This window comes from Fukomys damarensis, unplaced genomic scaffold, assembly GCF_012274545.1.
Source record: "Fukomys damarensis isolate Sample0158 unplaced genomic scaffold, DMR_v1.0_HiC HiC_scaffold_17, whole genome shotgun sequence".
NCBI lineage: Eukaryota > Metazoa > Chordata > Mammalia > Rodentia > Bathyergidae > Fukomys > Fukomys damarensis.
The window spans coordinates 79,762,906-79,777,257 of NW_022900929.1; the positions used below are offsets into that span (position 1 = coordinate 79,762,906).

Below are 14,352 nucleotides of genomic sequence, written 5' to 3' on the forward strand. Positions count from 1 at the left end.
TGGCCATGACGCGGACGCCCCTCACGTGACCACGGCCGACCCTGCTCAGGGGTCCACGCTGCCTGCTGCCTGCTGCGTGGACAGCCGCGCATGGCTCCAGTTCTCCGCGACGGCAGCCTCAGAGCCGTCTCAGAGCTCGGGGTGCCCCTGCTGAGCTCCCTGGAAAGGGGATCCCAGCCCCTCCCCACAGCACCTGCTGGGCCCACGGGCAAAATGACCCGAGGTCACGTTGCAAACTTTTGCAGAGCTTTAAAGCAGGTCCAGCTTTGCGGCTTTCAGGTGTCTGCACTGGTGCCGTGTGCACGTGTGCGTGAGGTGGTGCTCACTTTACTGACGAGGCCACCCCTTCCTGTCAAAGGATTTTCACTTGGTCTACCACATACATAGAAAGAATTTTTCCCAAAATATGTGTCCTTATATTTGCTTTTGACATACAATTTTGAGTATTTTCATTATCGAAACTCGAGTCTATTCCCTTGTAATTCCTTCCAGAGCAGGACAGCAACATGGAAGCTCCTCTTAACGATATCATTTTGCTTTTACGACACCGGAGACGGGAACCCAGAGCCTTCCACAGTCCTACCCCCTTCTCATTTTGAGATGGGTCCTGCTAAGTACCAGGTGGGACAGGGTCTTACAGGCCTCCAACTTTTGGGGCCAAGGGATCTTCCTGCCTCAGCCTCCTAAGTGCCTGGGACTACAGAAATATGTCCCACACCCAGGTGATATTTGACAACATTTTTTGAGGAAAATAAAAAATATTTTTCCCTTTAAAAAAAGCAACTTGCAAGTAGTGCTAAAAGACTTAAATCTAGGTCTACTTTGGCTTAGTAAATTCTAAGCTCTGAGAGTTCGCACCTCTGAGAATAGCTAACTGTCTAAAAATTGAAGACCAGCTGAGTAACCGATGACCTGTCTACAACTTGGACTACTACAGACTCAGTTTTTTAAACACCAGTGATTTTTTTTGTTGAGCAGTCTGGTAGGAACAAATTAAATATTTAAAATCAAAGGTCAAATTTTAGGTCTCAGTTGCTTATCCCATTCATTTGTATTAAGTGTCCACTACTGAACCATTAAGAAAATATAGAAAAATATCAGCATGAGAAAACATTCACAGACTTTTCTACGCAGAGAAAGGCAAATTATGAGGCATTCTGTTCGAGGAGGAAAAGGAGCCCATCCTCGTGTGACCTTCCTATGGTCACTTCTCTGGCCCCTGAGTTGTTCACGGAGTAGACACCACTCCCGCAACTGGAAGAGTCATTTTCTAGAAACAAAATGCCGCAGTGCCCCTTGTGCCGGGTAGGTGCGGGGCGGGACTCACCGTGGCGTCATCGGAGCCCGAGGCGAAGGCGTCCCCGCTGGGGTAGTACCTGCGGTGGGAGGGGGGTCAGGACCTCCGCAGAAGCTGCCCGAGGACGGCCTGCCTGGCCCCGAGGCGAAACCTCCCCCTGCCACCCCACTGACCGCACGCTGTTGATGTCCGACCCGTGGGTCTCGAAGGCCTGCACGCACTGGCCGGAGCGCATGTCCCACACGATGGCCTTCTTGTCACAGCCCTGTGGACGCGAGGCCTGCATGTCACGGGCACTGCCTCCTGCCTGTGGCCTCACGTGCCCCGAGCCTGGGGGCTGCAGCCAGCGGGGCCCTGGACGGGGTCCAGGTGCACGGCCCCTCACTGGCCGCGGGGTCTTGGAACCCTCGGGGGCTCGGAGTCTCCCTCTGTCTATCATGCTGCACATGACGCGGAGCGCCAGGTGTGGGACACCCATGCACCCACGAAGGGGCGGGTCCCTGTGGGCGACCTCGAGTGAGCAGCCCTGTCCTGTGTCCTCACTGTCAGCCCCTCCACCACTGCAGTGATGACCAGGGACAGGCCGAGCACTGGGCAGCCGGATCCACAGACGTGAAACTCAGAGCTGGGGCAGGCAGCCAGCTCCTCCTCCTCCGTGCACACCGTCCCCGTCCCCTGGCAGGCAGGAGCAGGGCGGGGCACCTTCCGCACGAGCCCCACACATCTCAGCACCTCGCCTGGGCTGCCAGGGCAGCTGCCCTCGCACCACACCTCCTGTCAGATGCAAGCGCTATCCGAGGGACGTCAGGTACGAGGTGTGCCAGAAAACTGCGGTGAACATTTAAACTAGGACACACAGCCGTAAATCCTCCCCTTGCTATGAACACTCATCTCTGGAGTCCTCTTTCCCGAGTGTCCTGGCTGCCTCGATGTCCTGAATTAACTCAAAACGTTCCCCTTCACGCTCGTTTTGGTTGTGAAGAAGAGACCCAGTGACAAGGCGGACAAGGACAGCGCCGTGTCTTCACGAGCCGCCTTTCTGCTGGATGCATCTGTTTTCCTGAGCCCTATCACGAAGCCGGAGGAAGGACTCCCGGCATTTAGGGTCGGTGCACTCAGTGGCGCCCCGAGCCGGCTCCCCTAACGGGCTCCCCTAGTCACAGCGTCTGGACCGAAGACGGGGGTCCCCCTGCGGACCCAGTGGCAGGGGCGCGGTGGGGAAGCTCGGACTCCCCACCCCTCCCAGGGGGAGGCCCAGGACCCGGCCCAGCCGTTACCCCGGACACAAAGGTGTTCCCGGTCTCCGAGGGCGCCAGGTGCAGGCACAGCACGTCGGCCCCGTGCCCGTGGAAGCTCTGCAGCAGCTGCCCACTCTCCACGTCCCACAGCGCGCACGTCCCGTCGCCACTGGCCGTCAGGATCTGCTGGGGGATACGGGACGGTCGGGGACGGCCGGTGCCCAGGGGTGCGGGGAGCGGCAGGACCCCAGCTGTCTGCAGCGGGCTCCCGGACAGGAGGCACCAGGGACATCTGTGAACAGCCTCCCTCTGCTTCATGGCTCGCTTTCTTGTCTTTTTGCTTTGTTTTCTTTCTGGGAAGGGGGCACTGGGTTTTGAACCCAGGGTCTCATGCAGACTGAGCAAGCACTTTACCACCAAGCTACAGCCCCAGTTCCTTTAAAAAATACTGAGACAAGGTCTTGCTAGGTTGCTCAGGCTCTATCTTGTGGTCCTCCTGCCTCAGCCTCCTGAGTGGCTGGGGGGACAGGTGTCCCTCCGGCTGCCACATGCTCGTCCGTGGTGGAGGGGACGCTGGCGTCGTCAGATCCGGTGAGTGGCCCCAGCTCAAGGGGCAGCATCTGAGCCCACAGACCAGTGCCACAGCCCAGGGCAGATGCCCCCGGCTTCCACTGCAGGGTGGGACATGGAGCCCCACGCCAGCCAGGTGCCCAGCTCCCGCCTGAGGTACCCCGCTGGGGAGACAGGAGCTTGGCCAACGGGACCTGGGTGCCCTGCTGCGCAGGTGAGGGCCAGGGAGAGGAGCAGCGCACCTGCATGTCGGAGTTGGTGAAGCTGCAGGCTGACAGGTAGTTGGTGTGCATGGCCACCGACTTCTTCCTGGCCGCCATGTTCTCGTTCTTGTCGAAGGTCAGTGGGTACACGGAGCACTTGTTATCCAGGCCCCTGGGGACAGGGGCCACAGGTCAGGGCAGCGGGAGGCGCAGGCCCTTTCTCTCCCTGCACGGTCTTTAGCAGTCCCCGGACCATAAACTCTCTCCCGGCTCTGACTTGTACTGTTTTGAGACAGGGTCTCACTATGTAGACCAGGCTGGCCTCAAACCTGCAGCGATCCTCCTGCCTCAGCCTCCTGAGTGCTGGGACTATAGGCAGGCACCACTGAACATTTCCAAGCCTATAGCACAACTGAAAAATAATCCTGAATATCCAAATCCCTTCACTTGGATTCACAGACACTTTGTCACACTTGTGGAAGGGAATCTCGAACCATCATCTTTATCACATCTGAGAAAATTCGCCAAGCCCCACGCAGTGCCGTCAACCGGCCACCTGTTCGGTGCCCCTGCTGTTCTCAGGGCCCAGGTCAGCCACACCTCGTGCTCAGTGTTTACTTCACGATCTCTGCACCCACCACACATGGCAGGAGACCTCAGCTCAGTTTCCCAGGCTGTCACAGGACTTGTCATGTTTCTTCGCAGTCGAGGACAGGCCGAAAGCCGGGGACCCAGCGGCAGGTTTCTGTGTCTGCATGGAGTCCACGCCCGACGGCCACGCATGTGTCGTGCACGCCTGTGACACGATGCCCCTGAGCACCCGTGTCTGACTGTGGGGTGGAGCCGGGGTCACAGAGCAGTGGCGCTGTGTCCCACTCCCCACCAGGAAGCCAGCCAGAGCAGCTCTTAGCTCCAGGGAAAGGTCTGGGAGAAGGGGATGCTTTTACCTACAGCAGTTAGGGTTTCTGTCTGGTTCCTTTGCTTTCCTCATCCTCCTTTGTATTTCATTTTCGGTTTGTCAAAACAAGATCTTGCTATGTATTCCAGGCAGACCTTGAACTCTAAGAGACTCTCCTGCCTCAGCGTCCCAGATGTTGCAATCGCAGGCGTGCACCACCATGTGTGGCCTCTCCCTTGCATTTTAAAAAATGCTGTCACAAACATGCACTTCCTCTGCTTTGGTTCTTGTCACACCTCCGAGATGGCCAGCACAGGAGCTGCCCTCCTCCACCAGTGAGGGCCAGGGACTCGGAAGGGCCTCTGGGAGGACAGCAGCCCCCACGCTAGCTGCCACCAGGAGGCACTGAGCCCTCGTGGGTCCTCTTCCCTGCTGCCCCTGCCCTTGTGGACTCTCCGCTGGTCCACTGAGGGAAGGTCAGGGTGGGAACAAGCACAGCACCACTTTCCCAACCTGCAGAAGGTGCGGCTCAGCCCCTATGATTCGGAGCCCAGGGCCTGGTGTTTCTCTTTATCTCTTTGTTGTTTTGAGACAGGGTCTTGCTATGTAGCCCAGGCTGGTCTCGAACTCCTGGTGACCCTGCTGCCTCAGCCTCCTAAGTGCTGGGATCACAGGCCTCTGTCACTGTGCCAGCTGGTACCTGGCCTCACTTGAGATGGTTTGGGCCTCTGCTGCCGGGAGGGGACCCTGGGCCCGAGTGTCCCCGGTGCTTCTGAAGGACCCTGCTGCTGGACAGTGAGTCCAACAGTGGGAAACTGCCGGGGCTCCACGACATGCCAGAGGAAGTGGACACTGGAGGTATTGGCCTGGTCGCCAGGAGGTTGGCCAGGTGTTCCAACCTGCGATGCCTGTGGACCCCGCCCTGCCACCTCTCCCTGCAGCTGGTTCTGATTTCCACCCTCTGCTCCCCAAACACAGCGACCACCTCCACCCTGCAGGACCTGGCCCTCAGGACGAGAGCAGGGTTGCCTCCTCGCCCGGAGTGAACTGCTGCACACAGGATGCACACGTGTAACATGCGTGTCTCCTCTGCAGCCACTCGCGTCCCTTGGGGAAGCAGGTGGGAGGTGCCTGGCAGAAACACGCCCCTGGCAGTGCGTGGAGGAGACACCTGAGTACTGAGAAGCTAGAAAACGCCACGGACACGCACGAGACGGCACAAGTGCAAGGCCCCCGGCACAGCCACAGGAGTGGACCTGGGAAGATGGCCGGGTGGCCTGGCTGGAGAGGTGCTGAAACTTCTGCTTGGGGCCCAGGCTCTCCTTTTTTTAAAATAAAATCTTTTTTCTTCTGATTTAAAAAATAATGTATGGAGATAAATAAATAACTGTATACTTTCATTAAAAAATGAAAAGTAGAAACGCTTACAAAGGGAAGTGCTGCAGAGTCCGTCATCCCAACCACTGCGGCCCTGGCTACAGGTCACCTGCAGCCCACGTCTTCATTTTACTACACTGAATGGCTGAGACCCCAGGAGAAATACCGGGCATGGTCCCCGAACTGTGTAGCACAGGTCAGGGAATTCTGCATGTTTCAGGTGCCAATCCCGTGAAACCGAACTCCAGCAGGAGAGACGGGGCACCTTCTTACTAACCTTGATGTTCTTTCCTTTCGCTGTAATTAAGAGTTTCCCTTTTCACGTCTGTGTAATATTCCATTTGATTCACACAGCACAGTTCATCAACAATTTCCTTTTCATGAATATACTTCTTTCCTTTTTTAAAAAAGTGCTACAGTAAATGTCATTTGCATGGCTTTTGTACATTTTGGGTCAGTCCTCTGACACCAGCTCCTACACATGGAGTCACGGGGTCGAAGTGAGAAAATGCTCCAGGGTTTGGAGACACTCCAGAGCCTGCCTCCCAGTGTGTGCTGATCTGTGTCCCACACAGCCCTGACAGCGCAGGGGACAGGTCTGACCTGCACCCGCTAGTCTGCACTGAGGACACTCGGGGTGCTCTGGGGCTTCCTGTCTCAGACCGTCCAGGACAGGGTTTAGCACACCGTGACGCACCCCGGGAGGAGCAGGGCCCGGCCACTTACCCACAGGCGATGGCGCATCCGGACGGGGCGTAGGCGCAGGCCATCACCCAAGTGCAGGGCATGGTCACGGCGTGCTCCTGCAACACAGGGCGGTGAGGACGGGGAGGCAGGGTCGCAGCTCCAGCTAAATCTCTGTCCCTTGGGCTGCCTGCCACGCCGGCTCGACTCCCCTCCTCCCCGACACCCAGGGGCTCCTTCCTGGCGGTGCCACCTCCTCAGGGGCCTGCTCCGACCCCAGGGCCCCCGCAGGAAAGGGACATGCCTGGTGCCTGGGGGGCACTCTGCCCGCTGGCCTCCTCCGCGTCTGTGTCCCCCCCACCGGCTGCCAGACCCCGCTGCTTCAGCCTTGCCTGGGGTGCAGGCTGCAGTAGGCGCTGGCATTGCGGGGCGGCCCGCCCCTCCAGGTCCAAGCAGGCCCCGGGCTCAGAGCACCCACGGAAGAGCCTTCCAAATCGGCGCGGGCTCTAGAGCACCGTACAGCATACTCCTGAGCGGGCTTCCCGGGCACTCACCTTGTTGGTGGTGAAGGAATCCCACACGATCACCTTCCCGTCCTGTGCGAGGAGAGAGCAGGGCTCAGCCAGGCCAGGCCTCGTGTCCTCTATGGGACGAGCTGGGCCTGAGGGCCCTGGGCAGGGCCTGCCCTCCCCACCCACACCGTCGTCCTATTGCTGGCGGCGCCCATGCTGGGTGCTGGGGGTGACACGAGACCCGCAAGCCCGGTCCCACAGGCCAGTTTCCCGGGTGGGGATGCTGCAGCTGGGCTCCCTAGACCCACATGGGGTGTGGCGAGGACCTGATGCAGGCGGGGACCTTTCAGGACTCCAGGCCCTGGCCATGGCCAGCACAGGCTCCCAGGCTCAGCACCGACTCGTGCCCCTTACACCACAGCCTCCCGCGCCTGCTGCCACTCGCCCTGTCCCCTCACAGGACAAGCGCTAGCCTGCACGCTGCAGGCTTGTGGTCCCACCCTCGCCTGTGGCCTGGTTCCGCCTTCTATGTGGGGGGTGGCAAGGCTGACTCAAGGTCGTCTGAGTCCCCCTGGGGCCCTCACCCCCACATCCTTCTTCTCCCAGCCCCTAGCAGGGTGCGGGTGCCTTCCTCACCCCAGCTAGCCAGAGTGTTCTGCTTGCCAACCACTCTATAAAAACAAGCTTTGGAAAAAGACAGATTAGAAAAAAATGTTCCAAAGTGGAATGGGGCAGCAGGAGTAAAAATGTTTTATTTTCTAGTGTTTCTTTAACACACTGGAGTGGTAAATTTATTATGGGTGGGTTAGGTGGGGTGGGCACGCCTGTAATCCCACCTGGGAGGCTGAGGCAGGAAGATCACCAGTTTAAGATCAGCCTGGACAACTTAGTGACTGAGCAGGGCACATGTCTCAAAATGAAAAAGGGATGGGATGTAGCTCAGTGCTGGGGCCCTGGGTTCAATCCCCAGCACCACACAAAATAATAATAATAATAAATAATAAAAAGCAAGCCCCATGTGTGACCTTAGGTGACACAGGAGGCTGATAATAACTACCTTGTCCAACTTGACAGGGACAGAGATGGACTGTGGGTGGAATCTAGAACATGCACAGCTTTACACAGGTTAAGAAAAGATAAATCCTCTCTGAAGAGCTGGGTGGGAGACAAGAACAGTGAGAGACCTGGGCTGATGCCAAGAATCTGGCTCACCGACGCCTCCTGGGAGCCCGGTTTGCACTTTATGTACCACACATGCACACAAAAGCGATGTGAAAACGCGGCCGTGGGCTGCTAGAGTTCGGGGCTGCGGGGCAGCTTGCTCTGCCCAAGCCGTGAGCTGGGTGAGTGCTAGCGAGCAGGCACTTTCTAAACACTCACTTAAATCTGTCCTCTAAGCCGTAAGCTTGGAAATACCCGAGCTGACAGAGTGCCACGGGTGGAATCTTACGTCCTCCATTTGTGCAGAAACTTTAAAAACGGCTCTCTCACAAATGAGGCCTTGGATTCACCCAGGAAGAAATGATCTGGCACAGCTCACAAAAATCAAAGTGGTCGACACCGTCCCAACCCCTCCTGGTCTCAAAGCCCCAAACCAGCGAGGCGCGAGAGAATTCCTTGCCGCGTCCCTCAGAGGAGCCTCTGCCTGACTGCGTACCTGGGAGGAGCTCACGATCCGCCGCTTGTCCCGGCACCAGTCCATGCACAGCACCTTGTTTCCGTGGCCCTTGAGGGTCCGCCTGGTCTTCATGATGAACTGGCCCAGGGCCTCCACCCGCTCCGCCACCTGGTGCACTGGGAGACAGCGTCCATCAGCCCCGCGCTCAGGGCAGGCACAGGAGGCCCAGCTGTTTCGGTCAGGCCTCGGCCACACGGAGCTGAGGGCTTGCCCCTTGGGTTTGCTCAGGACACCGTGCTTTCCAAGCACTCCCTTCTGTACACAGCATGTGATCGAGGATATGGTGAATGTTTACTTTTTAAAAATCTACACCAAGGACGAGCTGCCACGAATTCTCCTCACCCCACTTTGAGCACCCTCTTCCCACCGTCCCTTGTCACTTTACGAAGCAGCTCCGAAGCCCTCTTTCCCGGGGGGACATTTACGAGGTGTGATAAAAATACAGTGCCTGCCGCTGCCCAGGGCCATCCAAGAAAAGGCAGCTCATACACACGTGGGCTGCGTCCTCGTCCACTGGACTCACTCAGTCCGGCATTGTGCAACTCTCGCTGTGCCCCAAGTCACGACGACCACGAGAGGGGATCGTTTTGAACCCGTTCAGGACACCAAGGCAGCCAGGACTGCACAATGAAGAGACGCAAAGCAAAATTTCCAGAAGTGCTTCCGCAAGCGGCGAGAGAGATTAAGTGCGGCTGAAGCGGGGAGAGGGGACTCATGGCCACGTGTGTTTCACCGAGTTTAAAACATCGAGATATCTGCCGTATTTTCAACCATACACAAATACCGAGGGATGCAGAGACCACATGTGATTCACCCACGGTACCGCCTGCAGCGGGGTGTGCCGGGCGGCCCCGTCCTGTCCTGAGAGCCACTCTGAGCTTAGGCAGCAGCGAGGAACTGGACGGAGGAGTTCACAGGAGGCCATGCCCAGACCAGGATCCGTGGAGGGGACGGCCCCCCTGGGGCAGGAATGGGGCGACTCCACGCTCCCCCTCCTGGGGACCCTCAGCCCAGGCGAGCACGTGGACCAGGGGACAGCGCTGGCCGCCTCCCGCCCAGGGAACCCTGCGCCCACGGCCACACTCGGGGAGCGCTTCCCCCACCTCCACCACGCAGCGCTCTCTCAAAGGACCGCAGAACAGTGACCCCAGCTAGCTCCGCTGCCTCACCCTTGGGTCCCGGGCCAGGAGTGGCACCGAGGCGGGGCGCTCTGAGAGCGGGAACACAGAGGTGCGTGACACTGTGACGCCCACCAGGGGCTCCTGCCGGGCCAGTCGGGGACAGGGGTGGCAGCTCCGAGCCTCGCTCCTCTCTAACCAAGGAGGCCTCTGCTCTCTCCTGTTTCCGCAGGGACTCACTGCTCTCACTGTGCTCATGGCTGATGGCCACAGCTGTCGTCTCCCCGATGCTGCTGTCCTAGAAGCCCATCGCCCGCCCCTTCCACCTCCCAATGGTCCGTCACCCAGCTCTTCCTGTCCCAACCCCTGTTCCTCCTTCCTGGCCCATCCTGCGATCAGGACATCACAAGAAATCTTGGTTCTTTTAGGTACCCACTTCATTCTGATGAAAGAACAGAGGTGTGCAAAAGACTGAAAACCCAAGCTGTAAAAATGTGTTAGCCAGGCGCGGTGGCACACCCCGTAATCTCAGCTACTCAGGAGGCTGAGGCAGGAGGGTCTTAAGTTCAAGGCCAGTTTGGGCAACTTAGCAAGACCCTGTCTCAAAAATAAAATTAAGGGGCCTGGGGATGTAGCTCAGTGGTAGAGCCCCCATGGAGCGAGCTTGTGAGTGGCCCTGTGTTCCTTCCCCAGCACTGCAGAAAGAAAAACAACAGGAAAGACACACTGGCTATCCTGCAAAGTGCTGCATCCCGTTTCACAGGCACACACTTCACAAAGCCCACTGAGCGAGGCTGAAAGAGATGCACTCACTGCACTTCACCGGCCCTGACACAGGTGTGCAGTGCAGCCCTCCGGGAGCGCACTCATGCATCTGATACATGGTGGACACTTTCTTCGCCTCTCCCAGGTCAGCATCCAGGTATCTCCAGGGCTCCGCTCACATCACCCGAACGCACACGTGCAGCTGTTAGTTCCTTCTCCCATGTTCTCCTTCCCACGTGCAGACTGGCTCCCCACCCACTCTGTGCTGTTTCTCTCCGCCAGAGCTTGCAACCATTCAATGAAGGAATTAAAATAATTTAAAATAACAGACACCAGCTAAATGTGTTCTGCATGTTATCTGTAGGAGCTGGGTTTGGGGCAGACAGGCTCCCCTTTTTCCTTCTGAGGCTAAGGCAGGTGGGTTGAAAGTTCAAAGCCAGCCTGGGCAACTCAGCAAGGCCCTGTCTCAAAGTAACATTAAGTAAAAAGGCTAGGGAGGTGGCTCGGGGGTGGAATGCTTGTTTTGCTCGTGCAGGGCCTGGGTTCCAGCCCCGTGCAGAGAATGGAGTCTCCATGCCTAAAATCGATCCCCTGTGGAAGAGCGTGCTAGGAACATTCCCTAAGCCTTAGAGGCCAGCGCGTGAGGCAGCAGGCGCGGAGTGCTCGGCCAGGCATGAGGCTGGAGTCGCAGCACGTTACCAAGACGCCTCCAAACCTCTTCCTGTGGCACCGCGGCCCCACGCCAGCCAGCCAGGGGCTCGCCGGCCCTGGGAGAACACGACGGCCTACCCCAGCCCCCGCTCAGAAGTGGGACGGCTGAGAGGCAGGGCGGCCCTGCAGCTCCCACCCCACACCGCGTCCTCAGAGGCTCGCGGATGTCGGACCAGGGCAGGGGCACAGCGTGGGAGTGAGGGCCGGGCCATCTGCCGTCTGACCACGTGCTGCAGGAGGGACGCAGGTGCCATCTCCCCAGAAAGGCACCAGCAGCTTGGCTGTGCTGATGAAGAAGGGTGCTACAGCCTGTGTTTCCCTCACTACAAAATCAGACTGGGCCGAGGCGCTGGCAGGAATGCCTTTGAGGTAAACATCCAGGATCTATTTAGACCGGCAGAACAGTACACGGCTTCTCACGGTGAAGGTGACACGTGCTGGCCTGCCTGCAGCCTGCAGCCCTCCATCTGCCTGGAGCTGCGCAGGAGCCGGGAATCTGCACAGCACTCCCACTGCTAACCTGGTCTTTCCGCTCTCTTTCTGCACCCAGCTGTCCTCCGGCAAGTGCCAGGTTAGGCATCCCTGAAGTTGAGAGGTCCCTCACCCGCCTTCTCCGGGCCCTGATGCCCACCCCATCAGTGGCTCTGCCTCTCGCTCCCCTCTGGATGCCAGGTTTCTCGCCTATCTTTGCGCACGCGCAAGCACAGCACACACACACACACACACACACACACACGCGCGCGCGCGCAGCTCTGGTATAAGCCAATGGGATCCCGGCGCACATGTAGCACTGGGCACTTTGCTGCTTTTGGTTTTTTAACCTAATGAAACTCGGAAACCTTCCCAGTATACGTGGATGTACCTTTTACGCTTTCTAACGCAAAGTGCAGCTTTCTAGTGGGCACTCGAGCAGGGGAGGGCAGCCGTAGGTCTGAGTGGTGTGACCAGCTGGGTCACGGCTCCACAGACGCCACATGCTTGCCCAACTCCTTGTTACACGGCAAACGCCACTGGGCGGGGAGGGGTCCCAGGGCAGACCCTGAGATGGGAGCACAACTCCAATTTTCCCGCAGGCCCAGCAGAACAAAGGACGAGGGAGGAGCAGGTCAGGCAGGGGCAGAGCTGTGACGTGGAAGCAGCGGTCACAGTCCTCTGGGGGCCGGGATGGCAGAGCGGGCTCTTCCTGCTGGCACAAAGGACGTCCGGCTTCTCAGAAGAGGCGTGAATGCAGGGCCTCCAGAGCACACGGGAGCCGGGCCCGGCTGGGGCCACAGCAGACACTGTGGGACGAGGTGGGGGACGCCCACCCAGGCAGGGTCACATAGGCAGAGGGGACAAGGACACAGGGAGGACAGCAGCAGGGGTGTGGGGAGCAGAGAACCCCACATGCCACTGCCTGACCATGCTGGCCCAAGGGTGACGGTGGGCAGAGGGCCCTGCAGAGGGGACGTCGGCACAGGCGACAGGGGTCCTGCGCTCAGAAGGCTTCGCTCTCCTAGCTTAGCACCTCCAATTCTGTTGTCCTGGTTTTTAAAGGCAAGACTTTCGGCAATTTTAGTCCAGCGGTAGAGCTGGCATGGGACTCAAGAGCATCTTACACCTGAAAGTCCCCAGCAAACTGGGATGAGCCGGCCACCTCCACCTGTCACTGACAAGCAGGGGCTGCAGGGCCACCTGTGCAACCACAGTGCAAAACTGTACAGCAGCCAAGTGCAGTGGTGCGCGTGTCACCCCAGTGCTCTGGGAGGCTGAAGTGGGAAGACCCCCAGTTTCAGCCTGGCCTGGGCTACTCAGTAACTTAGTGAGACACTGCCTCAAAATAAAATATGAAGAAAGGCTGGGGACATAGCTCAGTGTGAAGGCCCTGTGATCCCCAGCACTGCAACAAAACACAAACGCCAGGCAAAGGTAGAGAGAGGCCTCTGGCACACTCTGCTCAGGAATAAGCCACAGCCTCTGGCGTCCAGCCAAGGCCCTTGACGCAGTTTTGGAAACCTCACTGTGGCCTCCAGAAGGGACAGTCCTCAGAGCCCACAGGGAGAGGTCCATCTGGGCCTGTGAAGCAGGCTGGGTCGTGCCTGTGGGAAGCGGACCTGTCAACTGCAAGGCTGCTGCAGGGGACACAGCCGCCCTGCTCCTCCCGCCCCAGCTCTGGGTCCCCCGCTCCACGGCTGCGGGCAACAAAGGCAGCCTAATTCCCAAGCTAAATCCCGGCCACTCTCCAGCCTGCTGCAAGGCCCCAAGCTGACAACGGACCTGTGCCCAGCCCAGCTGCTCTTCCTCCAGGGGACACGACCCTCTTCCCTCACACCAGGACAGGTGAGAGTAAAGGTGTGGACCCAGTACACCTGTGTGGGGCTTCACAGGGCAAGAGGCAGCTCCCCATAGCCATCTGGACTGGAGCTGAGGGTGTACTGCCACGCAGGACGGAGCTGGGGCCAGGCACAGAGAGGCTCCGAGACCCTCCACCCACCCTCACACATCAGAGACCGCCTGTCCCTGTACTCTCCCGGCGCCTCTGACAGTCATCTGCGCCTCCTTCCCTTCACTCCAGCTAAGAACTCTTTTTTATTTTTGGTACCAGAGATCGAACTCGGGTCCTTGTGAGGCAGGCGGCGGAACCACTGAGCTAAACTCCCGGCCCAAGCTGAGAGCTCTTGTCCTGAGGGCCACTCTTGTGGGGCTGGGGTCAAAGGAAGCCCCACCTAGGAAACCAGGGGGACAGGTGGGCTTTCCTTCCAAAAGAGCATCCTCTTTCGGGGTGACCAAGTCTGCCTGGGGTCCCCTGTGGGGAAGCTGAAGGCCATCATTCCTCAGGCAGGTCACTTGTCCCAGAAAAGGCCGCACTGTTATTCAAGGCGTTTCCGGGGAGCCCTCCATGAACCTTGGAGGCCGGCGGCAGGGAAGGCTGGGGAGCCCTGGCTTCAGCAGCATCAGCGGCGCTCCTTCAGCAATCCCTTTAGCCCGGCTGTGCCTCAGCTGCCTCATGTGTTGAGAGGTGAGCTCGGAGGTCCCACTTCCAGGCACCCCACACCCACCTCGCTTTGTCCCAGACGTCAGAAACAGCTCTATGAGTGTGGGGAGCGACCCGTTAGGTCTTCCCTCAGTTTCCCCTGCGGAGCTCCAGGGCCCTCGCCCGGCCAATGAAGACTGAGCAGAAATCCTGGGGCGAGGTGCAGGGAAGCGTTTCCGGGGCAACTCCTAAGCAGCACAGACTGGGACCCGCACCCCGATTCCTGCGTTGGCCAGGGCCCTGTGTCTGCAGCCGCGGCCCCACACCGCAACCCGGCGAGCTGCGAGC

At 58.8% G+C, this 14,352-nt stretch overlaps 1 protein-coding gene across 1 annotated transcript in view; it reads right to left on the reverse strand.

Moving 5' to 3' along the window:
• Gnb5 (G protein subunit beta 5) overlaps positions 1-14,352 on the reverse strand; it is an 18,251-nt gene that overhangs the window by 2,243 nt on the left and 1,656 nt on the right. Inside the window, exons 2-11 of the mRNA XM_033765328.1 lie at positions 12,049-12,234; positions 11,195-11,281; positions 9,627-9,719; positions 8,437-8,748; positions 6,822-6,863; positions 6,310-6,386; positions 3,348-3,480; positions 2,575-2,718; positions 1,471-1,562; positions 1,328-1,376 (exon numbers count right to left, since the gene is read on the reverse strand). Of these exons, the coding sequence (XP_033621219.1) occupies positions 1,328-1,376; positions 1,471-1,562; positions 2,575-2,718; positions 3,348-3,480; positions 6,310-6,386; positions 6,822-6,863; positions 8,437-8,748; positions 9,627-9,719; positions 11,195-11,281; positions 12,049-12,234 (1,215 nt within the window). The remainder of the gene's footprint in view (positions 1-1,327; positions 1,377-1,470; positions 1,563-2,574; positions 2,719-3,347; positions 3,481-6,309; positions 6,387-6,821; positions 6,864-8,436; positions 8,749-9,626; positions 9,720-11,194; positions 11,282-12,048; positions 12,235-14,352) is intronic.